Source organism: Falco biarmicus, chromosome 5 (assembly GCF_023638135.1).
Source record: "Falco biarmicus isolate bFalBia1 chromosome 5, bFalBia1.pri, whole genome shotgun sequence".
In the NCBI taxonomy this organism is placed as follows: Eukaryota; Metazoa; Chordata; class Aves; order Falconiformes; family Falconidae; genus Falco; species Falco biarmicus.
In genome coordinates this window covers 2753043-2778582 of record NC_079292.1, presented here as the reverse complement: position 1 = coordinate 2778582, position 25540 = coordinate 2753043, and the positions used below count along the sequence as shown (strand labels likewise).

General features: G+C 41.6%; 1 protein-coding gene across 5 annotated transcripts in view; it reads right to left on the bottom strand.

The window, feature by feature from the left end:
* Nucleotides 1–22907, bottom strand: part of LOC130150685 (uncharacterized) — a 37987-nt gene extending 15080 nt beyond the window's left edge. For all 5 annotated transcript variants that reach the window (XR_008822327.1, XR_008822328.1, XM_056341855.1 and 2 more), the window contains exons 1-2: nt 22781–22907; nt 18911–19260 (exon numbers count right to left, since the gene is read on the bottom strand). Coding sequence is in view for 3 of the 5 variants with exons in the window: in XM_056341855.1 (XP_056197830.1) it covers nt 18911–19260; nt 22781–22872 (442 nt within the window). In the remaining 2 variants the exon portion in view is untranslated. The remainder of the gene's footprint in view (nt 1–18910; nt 19261–22780) is intronic.
* Between the last annotated feature and the right edge of the window lie 2633 nt (nt 22908–25540).

The following is a 25540-nucleotide window of genomic DNA, read 5'->3' as shown; positions in this document are numbered from 1 at the left end:
CATTCATCAACACTGTCAGTAGGTCATTTTTTTGTCTGCTATGAAACTTGACTGTAAGAGATCTCAGGTATTGGTTGAGAGAAAAACTGGGAGGCAGTTACTACCACAACTGGTTCAGTTGTAGTAAAGGGTTTTGTAACCGGCACTTCTAAACGTTGCTGATGGAGCGCTGGGGGTATCACCACCAGCTCCCGGAGGTGCCTAAGGAAACAGTGCATAGAGGGTTTGCAAGTGGCGGCTGCAATGATGGGGAGCCCTGAGCTTTGCGGCCCTTTCCCAGCTCCACCCCAGCCCTAGGCAGGGACTAAGCGGACTCTGAGGGAAGACTGCCATCTACTGAGCCACAGCCTTCCGCGGGGCTCCCACCCAAAGGCGGCTGCCTCAGCCTGCGACCCCCGGGGGCTCCCACCTGCAGCCCGCCCTGCCCACGGGAGAGGTGGCCTTGCCCCTCTCTGGGCTTCCTTAAACACAACGCGAGCAGCAGAAGCCTGCAGAATTATCACCGAGGTACAGAAACACAAATAAAATCCCTCTTGTATTTCCCGGTGTGTACATTAATTTCTTATTTATATAGCAAGAAAAATAACAGCTAAGCGTACCTGTGGTGGTTGGATTGTTCTGGGGGTGATTAACTCAAAGATGTAAATGTCCACATCTCTCAGCAGTGCTGCAAAGGAATCATCCTTCTTCATAAAGAATAAGAAATTGATCTATCCTTTTCTAAGACTAGAAAGCATTACATCTGCTGAGTAACGTCCCTATTCATCAGAACAGTAACCTGCTGCTACATTATCTGGACTGCAAGGGTGCTATGGTATTTTTTCATTTCATTATAATAAATTAGCTGCTTGGCCATTAACATGCTTCATGTTTAAGGGAGATAGTCACTGGCTCCTAAAGAATCAGAGCCAGTCATTACGTAAACTGTCCCAGAGTTCATTTAATTACTGCAGCACCCAAGTGTTTAAATGAAACTTCCTTCTTCAAATATGCCCCATCAACACGGGAGTGGAATCAATAAGGCTCATTTGAAGCAATTTACCCACCATTGTCTATATTCCAGGCAGCGCTTGCATTCATCTGGGTAGTATTAGTTTATCATACGTCTCTGAAGCATTTTCCTGTCGAACTTTCTCGTTCTGTGCTCATATAGATGAATGAACAGTGTCAAAACAATTTCAATCTGTTTTATCTTTGAGAGAATTTCAGAGCTGGGGGTAGGAGCTGGGGGTGATTATCTAGGTCTGTGAGAGCCATGGGACAAGGACAGCATCCTTTCCGCTTGCCACAGACATACTTTAGTTGCTACTCAGCCTTCAGCCAGATCACTCTAAATAAGAGAAAATGGCAATTTACTGTATCATCCCAACAGCCTTTATGGTCCTTTGCTCAGCCAAGGCAGTTGCCTCCTCAGAGTCTTTGTGCCATCTGAATGATACACAAAAAAATCACATTCCCTGTTGCCTCACTACCTCAAATAACAGTGAGGAATTTAGGAAACGCAATTGTAACTTGCCTGGGTATCACTTTGATATTTTTGAATTACTTCAGCTCATCCCTTTATTCAGCAATCGTAAAATATGCAGGAGATCAGGCAGCTGAAATAATCTTTATCAGCAGTTTTGATCTGAGAGAAAGGGGCATCAGGTAATAGAAGAGACAAACTGAAGTTTCTCAGCAGTCTGCTTGACTCAGAGATCAGAGCGAAGGGGACACCAGTTCCCAAGTGACTACTTAAGTATTAACCTTTAAAGAGGGCATCTGCTGGATCGAAAAGAAATGAGAATTTAGTACTTACAAAGATGTGGCCCAGACTTGTTCCTATTCTCCTGGCAAGGCATCACCCCCTTAAAGAGGCTTCCTTTGACTTTCAGATGATTAGCTATCATTCAGTAATACCAATACAGTCAAACACGCGTTTACTAACAAGAGTCGTCTCCTGCCTCCAATCCAGGCATCACAGGCAGTCCTACAGACTTAATACAATTCCAGCTGAGCAAAAAGCTCATTTGAATTTCAACAGCCTGTGGCCACATCAAGGAACAAGCAATTTCAGGTTTCCAGGAATTTCTGGACAAGAAGCACAATACCGCTGTATAACCATGGTATAACAATATGTAAAATATGCAACTAGCTGAGTATTTTAAATGATGCTTGTAACTCAAGGTGACGCATCCACTTCATATACAGCTTGATTGTCAAGACTCATATCAATAAGATGGAGTGGGGCAGACAGACATGAAGATAGCTGTTCCTGTCTATAATAAGAAAAAAAGTACAGAATTGTTTCAGTGCCATAGAAACAGTGCCAAGAGGGTCTCTTTCTATCGCATTAATGTACGCATAACAATTACAGAAAGGGGTTTTGTTTGCTTGTGCCAGATGTAGAATGCGATGCAACACTTCTACTCACACCATTGCGTTCATGTCTACTGCAGAGGATAAAGGCTTTTTGGAAAGAAACCCCAAATTCAGCTAGAAGAAAATACTGTCTTCATATCTCAATTAAACCATCTGCATTGTGCAGTTAAGGTTACAGTAATCTAATTATTTTTTTCCTGTTAAATTTCAAATGAGAAAATGTATAGTCTTCTTTCTAGGCTGCTCTTCATGCCTTTCATATTTTTTTATATGAAAATAGATTTTTGTTTCTTGAGCTCCTTCACAAATGCAAGCATGCAGAGTTGAAGATTGATTTTGATCAGAACGCACTCACTAGTAGACCCTGGTCTTGCACAGAGATCAGTACAAAAGCATCCTTGTGCTTGGGGCAAAACCAGGAACCTCATTCAGAGGGAGATTAGCTAAATCTTCTGCTCCTTTGTTTTAGAGAACTAGCTCTGTTAGGACTAGGAAACGAAAGTGAGTAAGTGCATTTCCAGGACACTGACTTCCCTGCAATTTTGTAATGAAGAAGACAGTGCACCTGTTTTGTGAGATCATCCTTGGTCTGTAGAAATGAGATGTTTTCTAGGCAAAAATTTTCACCCCACAAAAGGTGTGCTTGATTGACAGATTTTGTGGTAAGAAGACGACCCTTCCAGTTCCTATTGCTGGAGCTGTAAAACCCAGAAAGTCACACAAACCAAACAGCTATGGGCAAGACAGGCAAGGAAACTTAATCACTTTCTTATACAGAACTTGTTCTGATGACAAAAAGCTAAAAGGAAATGAAAAGGAAACAAAGGAGAAGTCCATCCCGTGTGACGGGGAATGCCCTTCCCTCCACTCAGCTCCTAGGGAAATAAGGATGCTCAGCAGCTCACATGTTTCTTTATTTTTTTGCTACGATTCATGCACGGAACATTTGAAAAAAGAATTCAACTTTTGCATGCTAGTGGTATCAGCCCAGGACCTTTACGAGAATGAGATTCACTTTGAAAAAACAATCATAAAACACCCACTGTTCAACAGTCCCTATACACAGTGGGGTAGACTGAGAACAGCGTGTCAGCTTTAATTTCAAATGTGTCTGATTTTTTTTTTTCCCATATCATATTTTCCTGGCTATCTGTATAGGATTCTTTTCATTTTTCTTCTGCCAGTGCCCTGATTTTTAATTTCTTTAATTCTTATTAGGGTACGTGAGAGTTCATATAGTCACATCATAATGTCAAGCATTTGCAAATAAATAAGTATTTATGGACTTCAAAATATTAAATTATGCAAATGTAGTTCAATAAATTGTGAAAAGATATATTATTCTCCACACTGCATTGTGTGCATCTTCTTTTAAAAAAATCCTTTCGACTGATATTATGAGCTTGATAGAGCATAACACTTCACTGGAACCGTCAGAGTTTAATTACGTGGCACCTTATGTATTCCAAGTATTTCTAAAATGGGTAGAATTTGCAATGGAAATGAATATCAAAATAGCTATGTGACCTATGCAATAGCCAGTTTTCAGAGCTATATAGTGATCCCATCCAGAAAACATCTAAATGTACAAAAAAACCCCACACCCAAGACACTGTTTGTGCACATTGCGCTGAAAGAGAAGGACCCAGCACATGCAGGGGCAAACGTCATCTGCCCGCAGTCCTCATTACTCTGAAAGGACTGGGTTGCCCGTGGCCTGCACTGCACTGAGTCCCATAAGAAGATCATTCAGTTTTTACAAGCCAAGGGTTCTAACTAGCAGGAACGTGGATTTTTAAAACAGGGGCATTTAGAAAGAAGTGTATACTGATTTCAAAATAGCTTGTCTCCAAGGTACGGGTACGTAAAGGTGATGCAAACTCATACCTAGATGGAATGAATTTGGGAAACAATCTGAGTAGATTATACTTTTTAAATTAGAGAAACCAAGAAAACCAGGACTACAAAAGATGGGGTTTTCTTGGCTAGAAATCTATGCACATGACCATACCCTTCAAAAGACAGACCCACCAGCATTTTTTAAACCAAGGCATGTGTATGACTTCATCCTTAAAGTGGGTCTGTTTTCAGAAGAGATCTGGACACTCAGTTTTACCGATTTCAGCAAAGAAACTGAGAATAGGCAAAGTAACCCATTACTCTGGAAAATGCAGGCCAATATACATCTCTAAAAAATTAATGACATAGAAAAAGATCTTAGCTAATCAAAGTCATACAGGAAGTCTGCGCAGGATGACTCATGCCTTCCTCTGCATTCTGCTGGCAGAAAATGGAGCTGGTGGAGGCAATGCCTTCCCTGTCTCAGTGCAATGCACTCAGCTGGCAGCTGCGGTAAACTCCGGCCGCTCAGAATTCTGGCAGGGGAACAGGCAGGGCATGCCAGGACCTCACTTTGTACAAGCCAGAAAGTGACAGTGGAAGTACTGCAGCAAGAAGCCGTTATGATTTTCTACAGGGCACAGATCCTGTTACCCACCTCTTTTCTCTTGGTACCCACTAGGCGTTTCTCCTGGCGGAAGTTGAATACCTCACATAGCCATACCCATTTTGACGCAACTCCTAAAAGCATACATTAGAATTGTATCTATAATATATTAAAAAAAATACCTTCATAATCAGATTATGGATGCTGTGATAATCACAGCCCTCAATTATACAACTGTATATAAAATACTTAATGCTGCAAGAAGTAACATTTTTCAACATTAAATTAAGGTTGTTAAAACCAAAGTATACTTGCTGAAACTTTTCATGTCAGAAGAATAATGCGGTATTTATAGCAAAGGCGATACTTCTATTAAATCTTTCAATCAACTAGGGACTGAGACAATTGGCAAAATTCTTTTCACTGTGATTTGTTGGCTGGCTTTTAACTACAGTTAAATTTTACAGCAGTGTTTCTCCCCACCCCTCCTTTATTTGATGTTATTTTATCTGTCAATCTTGAACAGGAAGATGGACAGAGGATTTAAAAAGTTGGTGTCTGACCATTCTGAGCCTTGATGTGGTGGCAAATATGAGGAACTGGGGAAGTCATCGAAGAAAGAAAAGGTTACAGTTATGACTGATGGCAGTTGATTTATCTGTTAAAACTCACCATGGCAGGTTACTGATCTTCAGTGGTTTGTCATGTTCCCTGCACCAAACACTGTTCTCCATCTACCACTCCACAGAAGAAAATACAACCCCATGGCACAGGTACTCAATGTCAGGTCAGCTTCTGTGGAGAAGAGCTTACCCAGACTGTGCACAGACATTACCTGGAGAAAAAGCACATTTTTTCCCTGCCCACTGTGTTCAGGAGCAATGTCTGACACGGGTAAAGCAGAAAGTTTAAGCTTGTGGCATGAGGTTTACCGGGATTCTTTGGCTCTCGTGTGCCATATTTGCAGTGAAATTCGTAGTAGTGTCAAGGCCTGTTTATTGGGAAAAACCTTGCAGGATAAAGGGTTTGGATAGGCTTTTAGAACTGTAAATCATTAAAGGTACAAAAATGGGTGCATGGTTTTTCACTGATTCTTTTTCTGGACTATTGAACCTTCTGAAATGCAGCTGTTTGATCAGCTGGTTTAGTCTGTGCATTTCTGGAAATAACATGGGAAAGCATTTTACATTATCACATAGCAGTGATTGTAGCAGAAAATGTTGACCTTTTCCCCCCAAAATTATATGCAGGATGGGATTCATCTTACCTGTGTTTAGCCATCTCAGATTTAGGCATTCACCCTGTAACCACCAGAAAGACCAAAGAAATTCCAGATAGAGATTCACCCATCCTAAAATAATTTGCACAGATGACTAGTGCAGGGTGAGGTGATTTTCCCTATTAGGAGCACAAGTGGGAGGTAGGAGGATTTATATTCTATTTTAATGTTTTCATAAGGTAAAAATCTTCACCATAAAAACTATTAAGAGAGGCCAGCTGGAAACAGTCCCACTTAATATTTTAATATGGATTTCCCCAAGAGGAAAGGTTTCATTGTTGCTTAAGAAATTTGAAAAATGCTTGTTTGAAAAGAAACATTAGGAGGAAAAAAGTAATTTTGCAATACACTCCAACGATACAGTTCTTAAGCAATGTGACAAAAATCTTGACTGCGCACACACAGAGGAGCACAGAGGCAAAAAAGTAGGAGGGTGACCTCAAATTACACCCTGTCCCACCTCATCCCAGGTCCACCCCAGCTGTTTGCCCATCTCCACACCCATGAAGGAGTACAGGGGCTCAAGGCAGGTGGAGGAACTCCAATAACCCACTTAGAGAAACAGCCCCTGCTCGGCTCCTGCAGGACTGCCCCAGGAGAGCCTCAGCACCAGGGGCTGGGGGCACCCATCACCATGAAGCAGTGGAAGCTGCTCTCCAGGTCACCTTTCACACTGAGGGGCCACTGCCTAGGGCCATGGGACACGCTGTGACATGCAGAGGAAGAGCATTTCAGGATTGCACAGGACTGATTACGGAATGTTTAGGACGGGAATCACAGGTGGGGAAATGGAAGGATCAAGGTGATATGGGGAGGAACATGTATAGGAAGACAGAGGAGTAAGGGAATTAAAGGGATCAGTCATGTATGAACAGGTGCTGGTTGGTACTCTTGTCTGGCTGTGCCTTCCACCTGATTAGCACCCCGTCCTGTCTTCTTGCTAAATGCCTTTCTAACTCTTTTCTTGGGTGAGGGACTCTCTAGGGTGGGTGCGTACGTGTCTGTGTCTCTGGGAGTGAAGTGGGAGGGAGGAGAGTGATGACCCAGACCAGATCCTGCATGGGTTGTGTGACTAAGCTGAATTACAGGAGGGATGCATGGTGCAAGTGTGTCAGTGTGTCACTGCATGTGTGTGTAAGAGGGTCTGTACCAGCAGCCAGAGTGAGGCTGCAGCCTTGGGGCCTCATATGTACAAGTGCCAGAAACTGGAAAGACTGGGACCCAGGGGCAGCTACTGTGTGTCAGAGCCCAGATCCTGGAGAGATCCCCATTGTACCTTTGCATGGTTTCACCAGCAGACCTCCACCCTGCTCAGCAGAGAGGGGAGCAAGATGAGGAAATAGAATTAACATTTTCAATTTTATTCAAGCAGGATATTTCCACTGAGTCAAACAAACTATGGGATTTTGCTTATAAGAATATCTCCACACTGTTTTAAATGGGCTTTTCCTCCTGTTTTGAAGCACTGTATTCCCTATGATACCAAAGGTACGCTTCTATTTATTGCCTTTAGAAAAACTTGCTGGTATAGATTCTAAAAGTATTCGTATCAAGAGTAGAAAATGTCTGAATGCCTTTCTGAAACTACAAGTTTGGGGAATAATTCAGAAATCACATAGGGGAAATTTTATGGCCTCAGTAATGCAGTAGGACAGGTTAAATGATCATGATGTTCCCTGCTGGCCTTAAAATTTATTAACTTTCTCCCATTTTTCCTATTGATAGGTTCAGTGATACTTTCCAGCTACACAGCTCTCTGTGGATATTATATGGTAGCTGCATATAATTACTTCTATCTCAGAGCACGAAAAACTGAGATTCAGAGGAGTTAAGTGACACAATCATCATGCAAGAGTGCACTAGAACCCACATTAGACCTTAGATTTATTGAGTGCCCACCCTACATGTAGTCCATCAGACTCCCACTCTCTGACAAGTTAGTTAAGTCCAGTGTTCCTTTTTCTCCCTTTCAATAAAATAAGGGCAATAACACCTTCTTACTTCTATTTACCTGTAAACTGCTGTCAAAGGTGATTTCAGCTCATGTGGAATTTCTTCAGCTATTTCTAGGCAAGATAGCTTGGGCAACATTAACTGTGCAGCTGCAGTAACATGGAGCTCATTGCAAAATAATCACCTTAGCATTTAAAAAAAGTATATTGCATCCTCTGCTGCCATACCTGGTACAATGGCATGAAACCTGTACCAAGTGCCTGTACCAGGGTGGCTAGTTTAGAACTAGTAGAGGCATTCAGGGTGGATTTGAGGTATGACTACACACCATTACAGTGTGCAGGTACCCCAAGTGCAGCTGTGAAGATCCACTGCAGTTTTTTATTATTTCATGTGCCCCTGACGTCTGTACTTGGAAGACCATGGCTTCTTCAGGATGTGTGATCATAGCTTGAATGTGCACCAATCTTATCTTTGATTGTCATTCTGCATAAAAGTATTTACAATTTAAATGATGCATACTCATACATTTAATACACATAACAAATAATTATGACAAACACCCTTCCTAATAGGAGAGAGCAAAAACTCCTTAGAATTTGCAGTTTGAAATATAAAGCGAATTGGATTTTAATACTTAATTAAGTTGTTAAAAATTGAAGAACAATTTTTACAGCACATTTTAAAAATATATTTTGTGTGCAAACTCTCAGAAGCAACTTAAAAAAACATGGAATGGAAACACCCCTCAGCGGCTCAGGTTTCTGCACTCCAGCTGAATTCAAGGGCTGATTACAATGAGCTGTTTTCCACATCAGCTCTACCCCATTTTGCATTTTACTCAGTACCTACAGAAGCTTTAGGAAAAGATGATAGGATAATGTACACAGAATTGATAGCACTATGCAGGTGATAATGTGTACCATGCACAGTTCATTCAATCAGATCTTCCAGCATCAGCCTGGAAGCGATACCTGAGCAAAGATGCAGAAAGCAAAAGAACTGAGAAAATACAGTGAAGAAGTTGCCTCCTTCATAGGAATACCAAACACAAAGGGCATCCGCTCCCAGAAGATGTATTCACCACACACACAGCCCTGAACTGTGTGACAGGTAACACAGCTGTAAAAATGCCTTTCCATCCTCCAGACAGGAGACTGTCCATCACCACTTTGTACATAAACCCAGGGTGCTCTGCAGTCTGCCTTAGTCCTACCAGGCATCTTGCTAAGACCCAGACAGCAAACCTACCTACCAACCCTCCTAACCACACCTAGTCCTTCACACTAATTTAGTCCATCTGTACCTCATATTAGCTATGCACGCTCAGAAGTCCCTTCTGAGGGGAAATGAGTGTCTGTTACCTAACTGGGAACTTGTATGTAGATGAACAGGCACTTGGCTCCTGTCTAAATGCCCCAGAGAACCCAAATGGTTAGAGGTGGTCAGAGATGTAACTTTACATCACATCCTGATGACCACTTCCTAACAATCCATACATAATACCATCTACCATATCCTTTCTCAGGTGTCTCTTTTCCAAGGTCAAAAATGCTAGGTTACTTATTTCTTCTTATATAGAAATCGTTCTCTACCTCTCATCTTTTCTGAGGGGTTGGGGGATTTATTTTTTTTTTATGTTAAATATTATATGCCTTGCTAATGTTATTCTGAGATTTTTTTTAGTATATACTTGTACATTCTACAGACAGAAAAAGGAACATAAAGTGACTTCAATAATCACAGCAAATACAAAAATAAATAACACATCCCTTGCTTTTAGTTTTGTTGTCTTACTTTATTTATCTCTTTTTTTAATTATTATTTGTGCTCTTGTTTTTCTTTTTAGACCACGGTCATTACCTTCTGTTGGAGTGTACTGATCTGTAAGGGGGATATGTTTGCAGTTCTCAGATGCAAAACTTACACCAGAAGAAGCAAGGAACTGTCTTCTTTCATCCGGAAGAGACAAAGTACAGAATATATCTGCTTGACTTAAGTTTCTCTGGGAAAAATACTTTCACAGAGAACCTACCACATTCATTTAGTTACATGTCTTACAAAACATGGAAAGAAAGAGATTTCCTTTATTTCCATTTTAAGTATATGATGTGATTAATTTATGGAGATTTGGCATTCAGCTATATGAGAGAAGGAGGAAAAAAATCCAGGCTGGAGGAGGAGGAAAGAGGATTCTGGGTTGTTAAAATAATATTTAAATCTTTTAGATATATATTATAGGTTTTTTCCTTTCAATGAAGTAAGCTTGGGCTTTGCAAATTAATGATTCTGTGAAGGATTTTACAAGAAGGAATAATTAATGTAGAAGAATTTTGCATTTAAACCAGGGTTTTGTAACCTGTAACAAGATATGAGCTGATGGCAAATTAGGCTAAAGATCTGCATAGAAGTCACTCTGGGGAAGCAGGTCGAGGAATGGCACAAAGGATTTTGGCAAGTCCTAGATGCTTGGGAAGACAGATAGCTCACCCATCTGACAGAATCAGCAACTGTATGTTAGTATAGAAACTTCGGTTGCCTTTTGTGGCCAGGATTTTTGCTACTTGTCTCCTCCTTTACCCACGGCGGGGGTGGGTGGGGGTGGGGGTGGGAACTCTTCAGTATTAACATATTTGTTGAATGAGGCACATAACTCTGTCTTTCACTCTACTCCATTTCTCATAAGGCGCATAAGCTATTCTCAGAGTCCCCAGCTGAATGCAGCTCTGAGCTCGTGGAAAGGATTACAGAATTTTATTTGAATAAAAGCTAGTAGTTGCATTTTGCGCCTGGTATGATTACTGAAACCACAATGTTTCCTTTTTATGTATGGAGTAGATTTATACCAGCATATACAGTAAAGTCTTTCTCTGCCATTGGCAGAGAAGAAAATCAGCTGGAGCATCTCCTAAGGCCACAGTATTGAAGTACACCTGTTATTACATGTTGTAGTCCTCCTCCACTGCCATAAACCACAAGGTCTACATTTTTGCATGTGCATAAACTAATGATAGATGACTCATATTCCAAATTACTGTTGTGGAAGCCAAGCCCCAGGCACCAACTCATTTTCATGTAAGCATGCCAAAATGAGATTATATCCTTGAGCCAAAATGGGATAAAAAGACCCTTAAAAATGCTAATAATTCTGACTTAATGATTATTGCTCTTTTTAAATGGAGTTTAAAATTTGTGCAGTGGCTCTGATTTTCACTTTTTGTTAAATCAAGCACTGCTTTTGCCAGTATGGAAAATCTGCCACATTGCACTAACACTTTGGGTACATAAGTACCATTTAAGAATTGGGCAAGTGTAGCTTTAACACGGGAACTAATTGTTCTTTTGCTGTAATATCGGGGGAAGCTGAAGGCAATTCACATTTTTATGTGTCACCATAACAGTTTCAACCTAACTAATCATCCTTCTCCTAGCCTTTTTTCCAAGGCTATATAAAACCCCTGAGTGTGACAGCAGCCCAGCATAATTCAGGTGAAGATGGTACTGAGATGAGATTCATGGAAGAATCATTCATTCCAGAAATTATAGTTTGGTAGTTGGATTTAACTCAACAGGACATGCCACAAGAAGATATTTCTCTAGAAACCCCTCTCTTTCTCTTGCCCTGCCTTTTAATTAAGTCTGAAGCCTTGCATGGCTGTAATCAATGTACACAAAATAAGTAAGCAGGCAGCTGCAAATACAACTAAGGGAAAGAAAGGATGTCTTGAGTTTCCAAACAAAGATGTGACAGATTTACTGGAGGGAGAAGAAAACAGAAAAAGCAGAAAGAAAGATTACAACCCAACAGGATTCTCTGATTTTACATTCTTCTTCTCTTCTACTTTCATTCTGCTAGAACACGGGATGGATGCCAGAGATGCATCAAACTGTCCAAGTATAATTTAAGTAGTCAGGGAACAGATGTTCACAACAGTTTCTGGTCAGTGCAGGGATTTTATTACCTGCCCACAAGCTTCTACCCACTGTGAAAACTGTATTTCTTGAAGATGCACTACATCAGATTATATTAAATTACATGTATTTTGTAGGGTTGAATGACCCTAATCAACTAGCAATATAACACAATATCTCCTCCCTTCTTCTTATCCTTCCTTTCTCCAAGACTGGATAGAAGTTACTTACACTGTCCAGTATTATAACGCAGGCTTCAAATGCTCAAATACTTTAGCATTTTGACTTTGAATGTTAGTGACTTCCTACAGCGTGAACAGGTGGAGAATGCTGGAAACTGAAGGTGAGCAACAGTTCTCCTTCCCTTCTCCCTTGTACATACAGCAAAGGTCACTAATTCACCTCTTATGCTTTCAAAGGAAGCAGACAGTGTGCCAGCTCCAGAAATCTACCAAAACTCTTTTCCTTTTCATTTTTTCCACAAAAGGTAAGAAAATGGCAATTTCTCTAAGTTGATCATCAAGGTACATTGATTCTTTTCATTTAAGAAGAAAAGGTAACTAAACACATTGACAGGATTTGAACATATCAGCATTTACATACAGAACCCAATATATTGACATGAGTGGAACTGGTAACAGTAAAGGGTGACTGGAAAAATGCCAGTCAATGAATCAAATATATAACTTCAGCAGCATAAAACATTTACTGTGCATTAGGGATAAGCTTACACAGCAACAACTATAGCCCACATACACACATTTTTGCTAGCTTTACATAGGTCAGCACCAGTGGAATAGGTTTATCCTAGTGGAACTTTCTATGTGAAGTTTTTCCAATCTCCCTGGAGCCCACAGCAAGAATGTGCTACTATGGCAGCACTGCCAGCAGAATCCAAGAAAGGCAATTTTAAGCTATCTGAAGTTTCTCTAAACATGCCACGGTTTAGTTACAGCCTCAGCCTTTATTGCAGATGGGACAATTCAAGTCTCCATCATCATAATATACTCGGTCTGTTTGGGAGCATATTTGACTTCTTTGTTTTCATCAGTTTAAGGAGGAAAGTGTTTCTGGACTAGCTCAGGAAGAATTTCTGGAAGAAGACAAAAGATTGCACACTTCCTTGGAGAGCTTTTGTGCATATTTGGGAAGCAAAGGCTCAAGGCACTGTATGCTATGACGCATGAAAGAATCACAGCACAGAAGCAAAGCACAAAAAATGAACCTCAAAAGCAATGCAAAGGAAAGACCAAAAAGGACTCAGAAGGTTTTTCTAAGTTAGCATTACAGTGTTAACCTCAGTGAAGCTTAGAAGCAGGAACTCATTGGCTTGGACACGGTGAGGGGCAGTGTAAGAGCTGTACATAAAACTATGATTTTTCCTGGTTTTAACTTCCAGTCTGCATTCCTTACTTGCTTAGAGCTTTAATTTAAGAAGTGAAGTTCCATTCAACTAAAACAAAACTACAGATTTTGAAAACTTTCTGGTCCCTTTGTATAGCTGACTTGGAGCCAATCTAAGAATACTGACCTTAGAGCTGTAGCACCATCTTGGCTATCCAAGAAAAAACAAACCAATTAAGACTAACAGCCTACCTAGGCAAATAACACTTCTCCGTAGAGTGGCCAGGAATACTCGTTGGAGTAGAGGTGAAAATATTTCTTTCCCTCTTTCCCTTCTTTTTAGTATTCCACAGTATTTCTAAGCTAGGGGGGAAAACAAAACAAAACAAAAAAGCTTACTAGAAAACTACAATTTTTATATATCTTTCACTGTAGTAGAGAAAAAGGTTGTACACTTGCTCCTTAAATGCTTCTCAAGTTGTATATGAGTGGAAGATCTCTTTTGTAAGTCCATTAGTTTGAACAGATGGACAAAATAATTTTGCCTTATGCCATGAGGGTCCATGTGGTACCTATGCTCATTCATTTCTAGGAAATCTCTTTAAATAGTCCTGAAACAAGTTTTTAGTTGGCTTTCCAAGCACTGTCATATCACACTAGACCTCCATGAAGAAACAAAACAAGCATGATAAATGAGGCTTGTTCTATTTTTCCACCTTTTTCTATTATTATTATTATTTTATTCTGACCCTGCCAAAAAATCTTGAAATATACTGGCTAGGTGGCTAAGAATAAAAAAAAAAAATCAGAAAGAAAAAGAAAAAAAAAAAAAAGAGAGAGAAACAAAACATTAAGCAGGATCGTTCTTTCCCTGCTTAAAATGCACTAACACTCAGATGTTGTGTAAATGGTTCCACACCATCTGGCAGCTATGAGGAGAAAACCAAAACATCATTTGCAGGTACTGTACTTCTCACATTTTGAATGATGTACCACAGTGTACTAATTGTCATAACATGCAGCACAATATATAAAGAATGTGAAGTGCAGTATGTTCCCTCTCATTCATATTTATTTATGCTACACAGCTCAGGAATGAACTTACATTGTGTGCAATTACTATTCTGCGTATCGCCTGGCTGTGTAGATTACATGTGATATAAAGAGAGAGAGCAGATCACACAGAAATTACATACTTTCCACAACACAGCCTTGCACAGCTGGAAGTGTACCATGGATGCTAATCACAGCAACTCTTTCTTCCACCATGCTGATACAGGGAGCCTGTCATTGCCTCCTAGCATGTTCCAGAGCTGTCACAGAGTGCAGCCTATACTTCAACTGTGTGCACTGAACCCCTTCAGATCTGCACAGACATCAGCAAAAGCCAGCTCCTTCAGCCCTTGGCCAAAACCCAGGTCTAAGAAGAATCAGCAGATCAGGTCAGGATGTGTCGTTCTCTCTCTGAGACAATCTTGCATCCGTTCACCTGCTATAGCGATGAAAATAGCCCCAGTATACCTGCACCTATACTGTGCTCCATTCAGACGCGGGTAGGTGTGTTTGTCTAATTGCCCTCCGTGATTATGGTGGTCACTGGAAGCACCTGTGTCTGTGGCAATGAGCCAGGAAGGAAGCAACCACAGTCTTCAGAGTAGCTCATGCAGGGTCTCATGTTTACAGCTCCCTGGGTTGCTGTTCTCAAAGCCAGCCAGAATGGTAGCATACCCCTCCATTTCTTTTAAATGCATGCCTGTTCTTGCACAGTTCCTCTGACAGGAATTCAAGCATGGCAAGTAAAGGGCACCGCTCATGATCTAGAAATGGTGACAAGCAGGAACTTCCCAGGACTTAGTCGTGTCGTAGTCTTAGAAACTAGATGGTAACAAATTATTCCTCAAAATCTCTTTAAGCAGGTCTCATGTTTTTTTTGTAAATCATAGTCTCTATCAGATGTAATTAATTTGAGGAGAAATGCCTGGAGATTTCTGTCTTCCTAGCTGACTTCCAGTAGACCTTTTTTTCCCTGAAGAAGGCATCATTAAAACTTACACAGCCAGACAAGTTAGCATGTGTCAGCCAGTGTGGGATAGCTTTCCATACATATCTTCTCAACCCACACCAAGGCAATTAGTTATTTTAACCTTCTTTCTCTGGAAGTTTACATTATTGAAATGTCTTGCTCTATCAATTGGAGAAATGCATACGGCAGCGTCTTCCCCAGCAGACTCTTATGCCTTCTGTCATCACAGTTTTTCTCTCATCTTTCTCTCCTCCACCACATCCAAACTTTATGCCTACTTCCGCTCTTTTCTCATCCGCTACTCATCCTACGCAGCTATGCCCCCTTCTTCAGTTCAGTAGGGTTTTTCCTTCATTAAGTGTGCATGCTACCAGGCAGACTCAGCCACAGAGTGAAGCTGGCATCTTACGAGGTCCTGCCTTTGCCTTCTGTATGTCTTCATTATATTGAGAAATAAATTATCTTGTTAGTTACATTATTACATTTTAAGTTGACAAGTAAATCTTATTATAAAAGTGTAATGATACAATAAGATATTTTATTCATGCATTTAGCCCTCTTTCTCTGACACTTAATTATATCTACTGCTGCATGGTGAACTGACACATTAATTTGGCAAATCAACTAAAAACCTCCATAACAGACTGATTTCCTGCCCTACTCTTAAGGTTCTAGTTTACTATATAGTGAAATTACTTTAAACATGTGTCCAGTGAACCTTTGAAGAGCCTGATGGGAATGAAAAAAAAAAAAAAAAAGAAAGACCGTAAAGGGGGTATTTCATTAAGAACTGTAGAGAGAATCAAATCTGAACTTGTGTATAGGATGAGAATTTTTTTTTGCGAAGACAGAAGTGTCCAGTGAACCTTTGAAGAGCCTGATGGAAATGAAAAAAAAAAAAAAAAAAAAGAAAGATCGTAAAGGGGGTATTTCATTAAGAACTGCAGAGAGAATCAAATCTGAACTTGTGTATAGGATGAGAAATTTTTTTTGCAAAGACAGAAATGGGATCTTCCCTACTATGAGCAAGACCGTACCCATGTATCTGCTCGACCACAGTACAATAACCACATAAGCAAAGGGTGTTATGCTATGGTATAGGGCAGCTGAGACTGCTTCTCAGCTTTTTATGGAGCTTTGGCCCAGGGGACCTTCCTTCACATGCGGATGTGCACAGAGCCATGCACGTGCATGTGCACGCTGGCCAGGGAAGTTGTGGTGTGAGCTAGACACTCCACTCCATGGAGCCCTGAGTATCCTCAGGATCCAGCATACAACATCCAGATTTTTCCTTTCAGGTAAACAGCATTCGGCCTGTGCCCAGGCTCCCTACAGCTTCCCATCGCCTTAGTGTGGATGGTACCAGAGCTGGCTTGGGTCTTGAAAGGAAAAGCCATAGGTTATTCTCCCTGTTATCTAACTGTACGCTCCTTATCTCATTGTAGGAGCTGATGGGGTAGCCAGTGACTGCACAGAGAGCCAGGGCCAGGCATCCTGCAGGCAAATCAAGCCTGGGGTCCACGTGGGCAGTAGAAGACCCATATGATGCTCCCCAAGAACTCTAGAAGGTTGACTCCACCACAGCTCTGAAGGTATTCCAGCATATGCAGCTTGGTATTTGTATTGGAGCACTGTCTTAGGGGCACTCATCAGACAGCAATGCCAAGGCCCTACATCTTCCAGTAGCAGCATGTAGAACATGCAAAGCCCTAAAGCACAGCTCTTCTTGCACCTGCCCCTTTGCACAGCTGAATCGTCCCACTCTGCATCCTGAAGGAACCCAGAAGTGCTTGCAGGTATAGAAGGGCTGCAGAGACAAACCTGCATGGAGTTAGAGCTTGAAGGGGGAGAGAAGTCAATCTGATCTGCAAATCTTAATTTGGAAAACACTCCAAAATCGAGCAAAAATAATTACAGTTCCCAAACTACCTATAATTTGTGTTGATGACACTAAGATGATCTCCAAGCAAATAATCTTCTCCCACACTGAAAACAAGCCTGACCCTGCTAATGCATGCTTTCAGTAAGGATCCCACAGAATATTTAACAGGGACATTTTCATTTCCATAACGTGAACAAAACAAAGGGCACAGTTGCATATCATAAACATGAAAGACATCCAACCTATTTAACTAATAAAGCTGACAAATTTTCCCACCTATTGTAAAGGGAAGTGGAAGAAAAAAGGGCAAGCCTTTTCCTGTGGTGATAAATAAGGCTAAGAATGTTCCAGTAGAGTTACTGCACAAAATGTCTAAGACACCTTAAGGGACTTTGGCACCCAGCTTTCACTGAACACCAGCTGGAGGTGGATGACTAACTCCCCTGCACTCCTTTGAAAATCCTTTTGAAAATTATACTCACTGCATCACCTCAGCAAAATTTTGTCTTCTGCTTGCGTATCACATATCCCATCAAAGTTGGTACCCGCCACTTTAAACAGAAGACTTACTATCAGTAAACATGTCTTTTCTAGCCTGACTCCAGTATGACTCTATTCATCAGTAATAAACTCCGAGTATAAATCTTTTTTACTGCTGTATTTCTCTGTGTGTCAGAAATTCACATACAGATTTGGTATAAACAAGTCCAACTTCCTCTGGAAGTTTAGGAGACAAACTACAATGACAGAACATTATAAGTTATACGTGACTATAAAAACATTCAAGTGACAAAATATACCTATTTGTTATTCAGGGAGAGTATCAAGACAGCAATTCATGCTATGCTTTTCAGAACAACTAAACCTCTATAGCTGGGGCAAAACATTAAAAAACTTCAGATCTCACTATAACACTGAAGAAAGTGACCAGGTTTTAATAGGAAGTCAGTCCACAAGTTGTCTACTAGGAGCTCAACATTTTCTCAAAGTCCAACTCCAGTTGCGATCAACTCTACTGAAAATTTAAAAATTAAGTCATGAGCTCTTTTGAAGGTCTATTCCTTAAGGACAGAGTGACAGAAGGACATTAAATTATACCTCTATTACCTGCACTTCACCTCTTCTGGCTTTTTCCTACTACCACTTCTATCCTTACAAATTTAAGCCATCTCCTGTCCTCTATATTCACAAGCCTGTAAGCCACCATTTCACCCCAATTTCTGGAAAAGGTGATATGGAGAGAAAAGCAGTCCAAACTCATGCCTTGACCTGTATGTGCATACTGCTTAACCATAAGCTTGGGTGTAACTTTGCCATATGCTACTTAGGCCATCTGCAGAAGACATGTACATAAACTTACAATAGTTTCTTTCAATATGTGATATTTAGGCAAAAGGCCCAAAAGTGGTGCTGCAATGCTATGGATGCTTTAAGGGTCTAGCTTAGGGGCTTTCTGAGAATCAGCCATCTGCTGGCTGGGAATAGGTGTAAACTAATCATATAGGAATAAATAATTGCTTCTTAATACACTCTTCATTCACTGATTGTCCAGTAGACAGTGATTCTTTCTTCTTTAATGCTGCTTTAAGAATTATCTTCAATTAAGGAGTAAAGGACTGCCTCTGAACTTGGTATTTCAACCTGAGAAAAATAACTTGAGAAAAATCCACCTCACTGTCCACTCATTTAACCCACACCTCCTGAACTTACCTAGGAGGATGTTATGGAAGACGATGTCAAAAGCCTTGCTGAGGTCAAGATAGACAACATCCACTGCTCTCCCCTCTTCTACCCAGCCAGTCATTCCATCATAGAAGGCTATCAGGTTGGTCAGGCATGATTTCCCCTTAGTGAATCCATGTTGACTGCTCCTGATAACCTTCTTTTCCTCCACATGCTTTGAGATATCCTCCAGGATGAGCTGCTCTACCACCTTTCCAGGGATGGAGGTGATGCTGACCAGCTTGTAGTTTCCTGCATCCTCCTTCTGGCCATTTTTGAAGACTACAGTGACATTGGCTTTCCTTCTGTCCTCAGGCACCTCTCCTATCCTCCACGACCTTTCAAAGATGATAGAGAGCAGCTTAGCAATAACATCTATGAATAATATATACAAATAGAACTTAAATCACATATATGAATAGAATTTAAATTCTACCAGTAATAAACAGAAAGAATTGTATACAGTAATCATGATTCTATTTTTAGAGAATTATATAAAACAAGCTTGTTCTTGAACCTGACAGGTTTGAACAACATATGTATGAAAAAACACATTTTGTTTAGTAACTAAGAAAAATCATTCAAGAATAATGCAACAACTCAGAAATATACACCATTATCCTCAGTAACTGGCAAAATCAATACCTTACTCCATAAGGTACAGTGTCTGTTCCTAAGGGAACAATAAATAGAATCTACTTGGGAAGAGTGGTGAATAGCACCCTAAACTTTCCTAGAACTCCATTTGTCATGTATGATTTACCAGTGTTTTTTCATTTCATGATGCAAGTGTCACTTGTTGGTCTCATCTTCCTGTAGAAAGCAAATTGTTTTAATGAAGGTCAACTCTATGAGTTGGGAAAAAAAGGCAGACTGGTAATGATATTTCAATTAAATGGAAAACCATCCTTCCTGATCGCAGAGTATCCTAATGCAGTGACCCCAGAAGGAAAAAGCTCTCATCTCTGAGATTTACCTTAGTGACATTAAAATGTAAGTCAGAGTGGAGAAGACTGAAGGCAAAGCATGTTTCAGCCCTCTTTGCACAGACAAATAGACTTAAAAGAAGACAGCTTTTTATTTGTATTGCCAATTATATTATGATAACACCCAGCATTTTCCCTTTCCCTTAACCCTGTCTTACCCCATTAAGAACCCATTGTGTTAAATACTGGAGAAACTGATAAATAGAAGCCCCCATGAATCACAGTTCAATAGAAAAAGAATAAATGCAAAGAGTGAGAAGAGAAAGAGAAGAAGGTTGGCACCCCCCACCCCCACCCCCCATCTTAGACAATGAACATTATAAAATTTGTTGTTTGTAGGAAAGAGATGAAGAAAAGGCAATGGATAAATGACCTAACTTTGGGAACTTCTTCAATATAGGACTGATAACATGGAACAAAGACCATCATTGTCTGCAGAAGTAGTGGAAGTTGTAGACAAAGTAGTGGAAGTTGATGCTATTGTCAAGAATGAAGGACATTCACAAGAGAAAGTATGAAGAAGAAGCCATGACACCCCTTCAGGACGAGAACCTGTGATGTACCTTGACTGGGGATTAAGGTTCAGTTTTCCGGATACTGAAATTACAGGCTTCTTTAAAGGGGAACAAAAATACAATCTCCCCTCCAAATTTCTAGTTTTTGTAGGTAGGGAAATAAATGCAAATGTTTCCTCAGAAATTATTGCCATCAAATCTGTTTGCTTTTGCTGACATATCAAAGATATTTGGACTCCACCACAAGTATCATATACTTCCTCAAAATCACATAGGGTAACACCAGGTTTAGCAAATACAGTGTTCCGGGTGAAGCTAGCACAGATGTCAGTGTTCACATATGTCTGGTACATAGAGCTGTCACATGTGATGTAAATCATCACATTTAATAAGAACTCTCACACCCACTGCTCCCCCTCAGCCCCAAAATTCTCTTGAATGGAAAAATTAGATGTTCTCCAAAACGTCAACCTGTTTTGTTAGTATGGTATTAATTGATATCTCTCTCTCATGTCTTGTGCTATTCAATTTGTTTTGTTTTGGTTGGTCCCCCCCCTGCCCCCCCCCCCCCTCCAGTTTTCCTATGTAAGTGTTTTATTAAACAGATTTGATCACCACATAGCAATCTGTCTGAAGTTGAACCACTGCTAACCCAACCACAGATCTTTAGAACTTTCATGTCCATTAAAAGTGAGCTAAGATGTCTCATCAGAGCAAACAGAATTTGAAAGATGAATTTGAGTGTCTATGTCAAAAGGAGGTAGCAGTAAAATGGAAGACTGATACATATAAAAAAGACTGAAGCAGCTACTGGTTTATATTTTAGTCCAATACTTAAATCTCTTCTGTACTGAAAACTGCTAAATCTTTTCCGTTTATCATGATTTGTGAACATTTCACTTATTGGTTACACAGATATTTTTCATAACTCCAGAGGAAACAAAACTGTCCATATGCTATGGTCATGCTGCAGTCTTCTGAGCTGCATTTTTTTGTTGTTTATTTGGGGGTTTTTGCCGTTCTTTTTTGTCCGAGATACCCTTCTGAGCAATTGTCAGGAAGCAGCAAGGGCTGGGGGCTCAGTCCTGAGCTGAAATAGGGCCCTAGGGCCCTGGGCAGGGGATGCAGGTGGGGTCCTAGGTGAGGCCAGTGGTACCTGCAGCCCTTATACTAATAATTTCCAAGGTTTTTCTCCCCTCAGGAGTAGTATATCACAGTGCAAGAACAGATCTGAGACTTGCTCTATGTACTTGAGTCACCTTTCATCCTAAAGGACATTGTTTCCTGGTGGTCACTCCCCAGGAAAATTAAAATTAAAGCATTCTGTTAGTGGTTTTGGTCCTTCTCTTTCTCTTTTCTTTTTGTTTTCCTCCTGTGGTGGTTTGACCCTGGCTGGATGCCAGGTGCCCCCCACAGCCGCTCTGTCACTGCCCCCTCCACATGACCAGGGAGAGAAAATGTAGCAGAAGGCCCACGAGTCGAGGTAAGGACAGGGAGATCACTCGGCAATTACCATCACAGGGAAAACTGACTTTACTTGGGGAAACTGGTTTAATTTATTACCATTCAAATTAGAAAAAACACCTTCCCCGCAGCCCTTCCTTCTTCCTGGGCTTAATTCCCAGTTTCTCTACCCCTGCCCCGCAAGCAGCACAGGGGAAGGGGGAAGGGGGGTTGTGGCCCGTTCATCACACATTGTTTCTGCCGCTCCTCCCCCCGCTCCAGCCCGGGCCCTCCGGCGGGAGCCGCTCCTGCAGGCCCTTCTCCAGCGGGAGCCCTTCCCGCGGGGGGCTGCGGCTCTGCCCGGGCCGCTCCTGCGCGGGGCCCTGCCGCGGGGCGCAGCCCCTCCGGCACAGGCTGCTCCAGCCCGGGGTCCCCGCCGGGCTGCGGGGGGGGATCTGCTGCCCCGCGGCCCCCCCGGGCTGGGGGCACGGCCCGCCCCGCCGGGGCTGCACCGGGGGCTGCCGGGGCGCCCCCCCGGCCTCCTCCTGCCCTGCCCGGGGGCTGCGGGGCCGCTGCTCCCGCACAGCCTCGCCCCTTGCTTCTGCTGGTGCAGATGGTTTTTTCCCCCCTTCTGAATATGTTACCACAGAAGTGCTACCACTGGCGCTGGTGGGCTCGCCCTTGGCCGGTGCTCTGGCCTTGGCTGGCACGGGCTCCGTCAGGCATGGGCGAAGCTTCTAGCAGCTTCTCACAGAAGCCGCCCCTGTAGCCCCCTCGCTACCAAACCTTGCCATGCACACCTCCCAGCGCACACCTCCCAGACACAGAGTATTCTGGTGAGCTTTGGTAGAAACCAAAATATTAAATTCACTGAACCATCAAAGAAACAGGAAAGCTTAAAAACACCTACACACCTCCAGGTCAGCTGCTCAACCTGCGTTTGCAAAAGGGCAGAGGAGATGGTGCTGTGAGGGCCGAAATGGCGCATGGAGCCACAGTGGCCCATTGCGACCCTCCGGCAACCACTTGGGCCCCCATTTCAGTGACGGCTGGCGGTGCGAAAGGGGGAGAGCAAGAGCACAGCATAAATCGCTGAAGCCATGTGACAAGCCTGTTTGGAAACAAAAGTGACCAGCTGGCAGAATTAGCAAGAATCAATCATGCAGTAAGTTCACTGGAGAAATAAAATGAGAGTAACAACAAATGAGCTAAACAGCAGCTAAGTAAGGTGGAGAGGCAGAGTCTCAACAGGCTGGTGAGAAGCAGTTGATGGCGGATATTATAGCCACTGAGGCAGAATTACAGCAAGTGTTTTAAGCATAGGGACACCATCAGAAGGTGGGCCTGAGGTGAGAAAACTCTGCTGTGCGAGTGTGGGGTGCTGTTCAGTGCTCGATCCAGCAGAGCACAGCCAGGGGTTGATCGTAGCTGTCCAGATGCAAGAAGAAATCTGATTAACCCATGGACAGATAAACTTATACTTTTTAACTGCTGTGCCATGCATGCCACTGCCTTGCAATAGAACTTAGGTCAACAGAGCTTACAGCCTTCAAGGGCAGAAGGACTGCGGCTTGAAATGAAAACTTATTTTTACCTGCCCAATGCAACATAATTAAATGATCTTATGTTGGTATTTAAGACAGTTATTTCATCTACAATAGTCTCTCCTAGTTCAAGAGACAGTAATCACAAAACTCTTAAGAGTATATATCCAAAGGATACATTTATTAGTAAGGAACAAAAGGAAGGTAACATAACCTAATGGCAAAATACAGACTGTAACTTCTGTTTATTTGCATTAAAAATGTTTAATTGTTTTAATAACAGGCTCACTGGCAAACTTCTAATTTGGATCTATTATCTTTCTCATTAAAATTCCAATGGCAGGGTGAGCACAGAGGCTACTTATTATACAGGAATTCATTATCAAAACCTACCACAGATTGATTATCAATAAAGTGTTTTTCATTTCCTTAGAACCCTCATCACAACGCTTCTTTATTTATTATCCTTCTACTCTCTTTTCTTTATCTAATCAGCCTGTGTTGAATCAGCTGCTAAGCATTCAAGAGCAAATGGTTTCTTCAGCCTCGTAACCATTAAAAGTCCATAGGAGCTATTACTCAGACAAAATGCGTTATTGTTCCTCTAAAGATCCAGCTCTCCTTTCATTTTTAAATACCTATGCATCAAAAGTGTAATGATACCAAATGATGACCAAATGCTTTTTCGGATAGATACAGAAAACATACTTCAAATACAGAGTTTACCCTTCTGATGTAGGAAGTCAGAGCGTGTACGCACACCTTGGCACCCTCCTCCTCGCTAACCCTGGAGAACAAGTATTGCCTGTGCTGAATTTCTTCTGGGAGAGAGCAGGGCCCGGGAGGCTACCCAGGCAAGCTGGAACACACTAACTAGATGGCCAAGGTTCAGTTGCATGCAGCTGGTCTCTCTGGGTGTCTCTCTGATTAACAAGGTTGTGTTAGAAAACAACACATGGCACCTGAAGTTCCTGCTCATTTGCAATCAGTGAAACTGAATTACTCAAACCTCCTCCGGGGCTGTGATTGGTAGGAAACAAGGGAAAAACATGGGTAATGTTTAAGCACCATCTTTTGTACATGAAAGTTGTCAAAGTTCATATAAATAAATTGTAGAAAGAGGCAGCTCTGGGCACTCTCTTCAGTGGAAAAAAGGAAAAATAATTCTGGAGGTTTAAAGGAAGACCGCAGAGTATCCTGTGCTACTAAACAGAGCAAACACTACACGCATCATCTATTTGAGCTGAACATACCAGAGGGAACTGAGATGACTGAAAAATTTGACTAGCTCTGACAAAGTTCATTTATATGACAAGCTAGTTATATCCTTCAAGTCTTAGTAGGGGAAGATAAAATAAGATCTATCTACCTCCCCCTCAACCTAAAGAGGGAAAAACCAAATTTCTGATCTACGGTTTCCATCCCAGCTGTTTTTATTTACCTAAAGTGTAATACAGCATGCAGTACCTTACTCAGAGCTTTTGGTTTTTGATCTTAGAACTGAAGAGAGTTCAATGACTCAATTGCTTTAACTGACAATGGTCCACAAACTGCTCAAAGCACGCCATGGGAAGAGTCATAAACCAACAGAAAGCCCTGAGTCATTTTGGAAAGATTTCAAGAGGCTCTGAGATCAACTCTCTGAGGTTTTCCAGCTGGCCCATGGGTTGCTGTGGCAGCTGGTTTTCTGGGACTCTGCTCTGCCAAGTGGGCCAACCTTGGGTGGTGGAAGCTGATGGCTCTGCTGGCTAGAGACTCTGGCACAGGGGAGCCTCCTCTCCATGGCTGATGAAGGTGTTGCACAGTTTTAACTTGTGAGTAAAGTTCCAAAGTGGGATGGGATGGCAGTACCAGAGCACTGGCTCCATACAGGACAGCCACCTCATAACTGGAACAGCATGGCCATATGTCTGATGCCCTGCTGGAGACTCAAACTCAGATGTTTGAAAACCATATTTCATGTGTTTTACCCCCCAAAAAAAAGGCACTTATATATCCCATTCTCAAGCATACTTTTATGACAGGGAAAGAAAAAGCTGTATAGACTACCTAGAAAATGTGACAGAAATATGTTTGGAAGTGGTACTGCATTCATGGTATTTATTTATGAAAGTTCCTTGGCAACTGGCA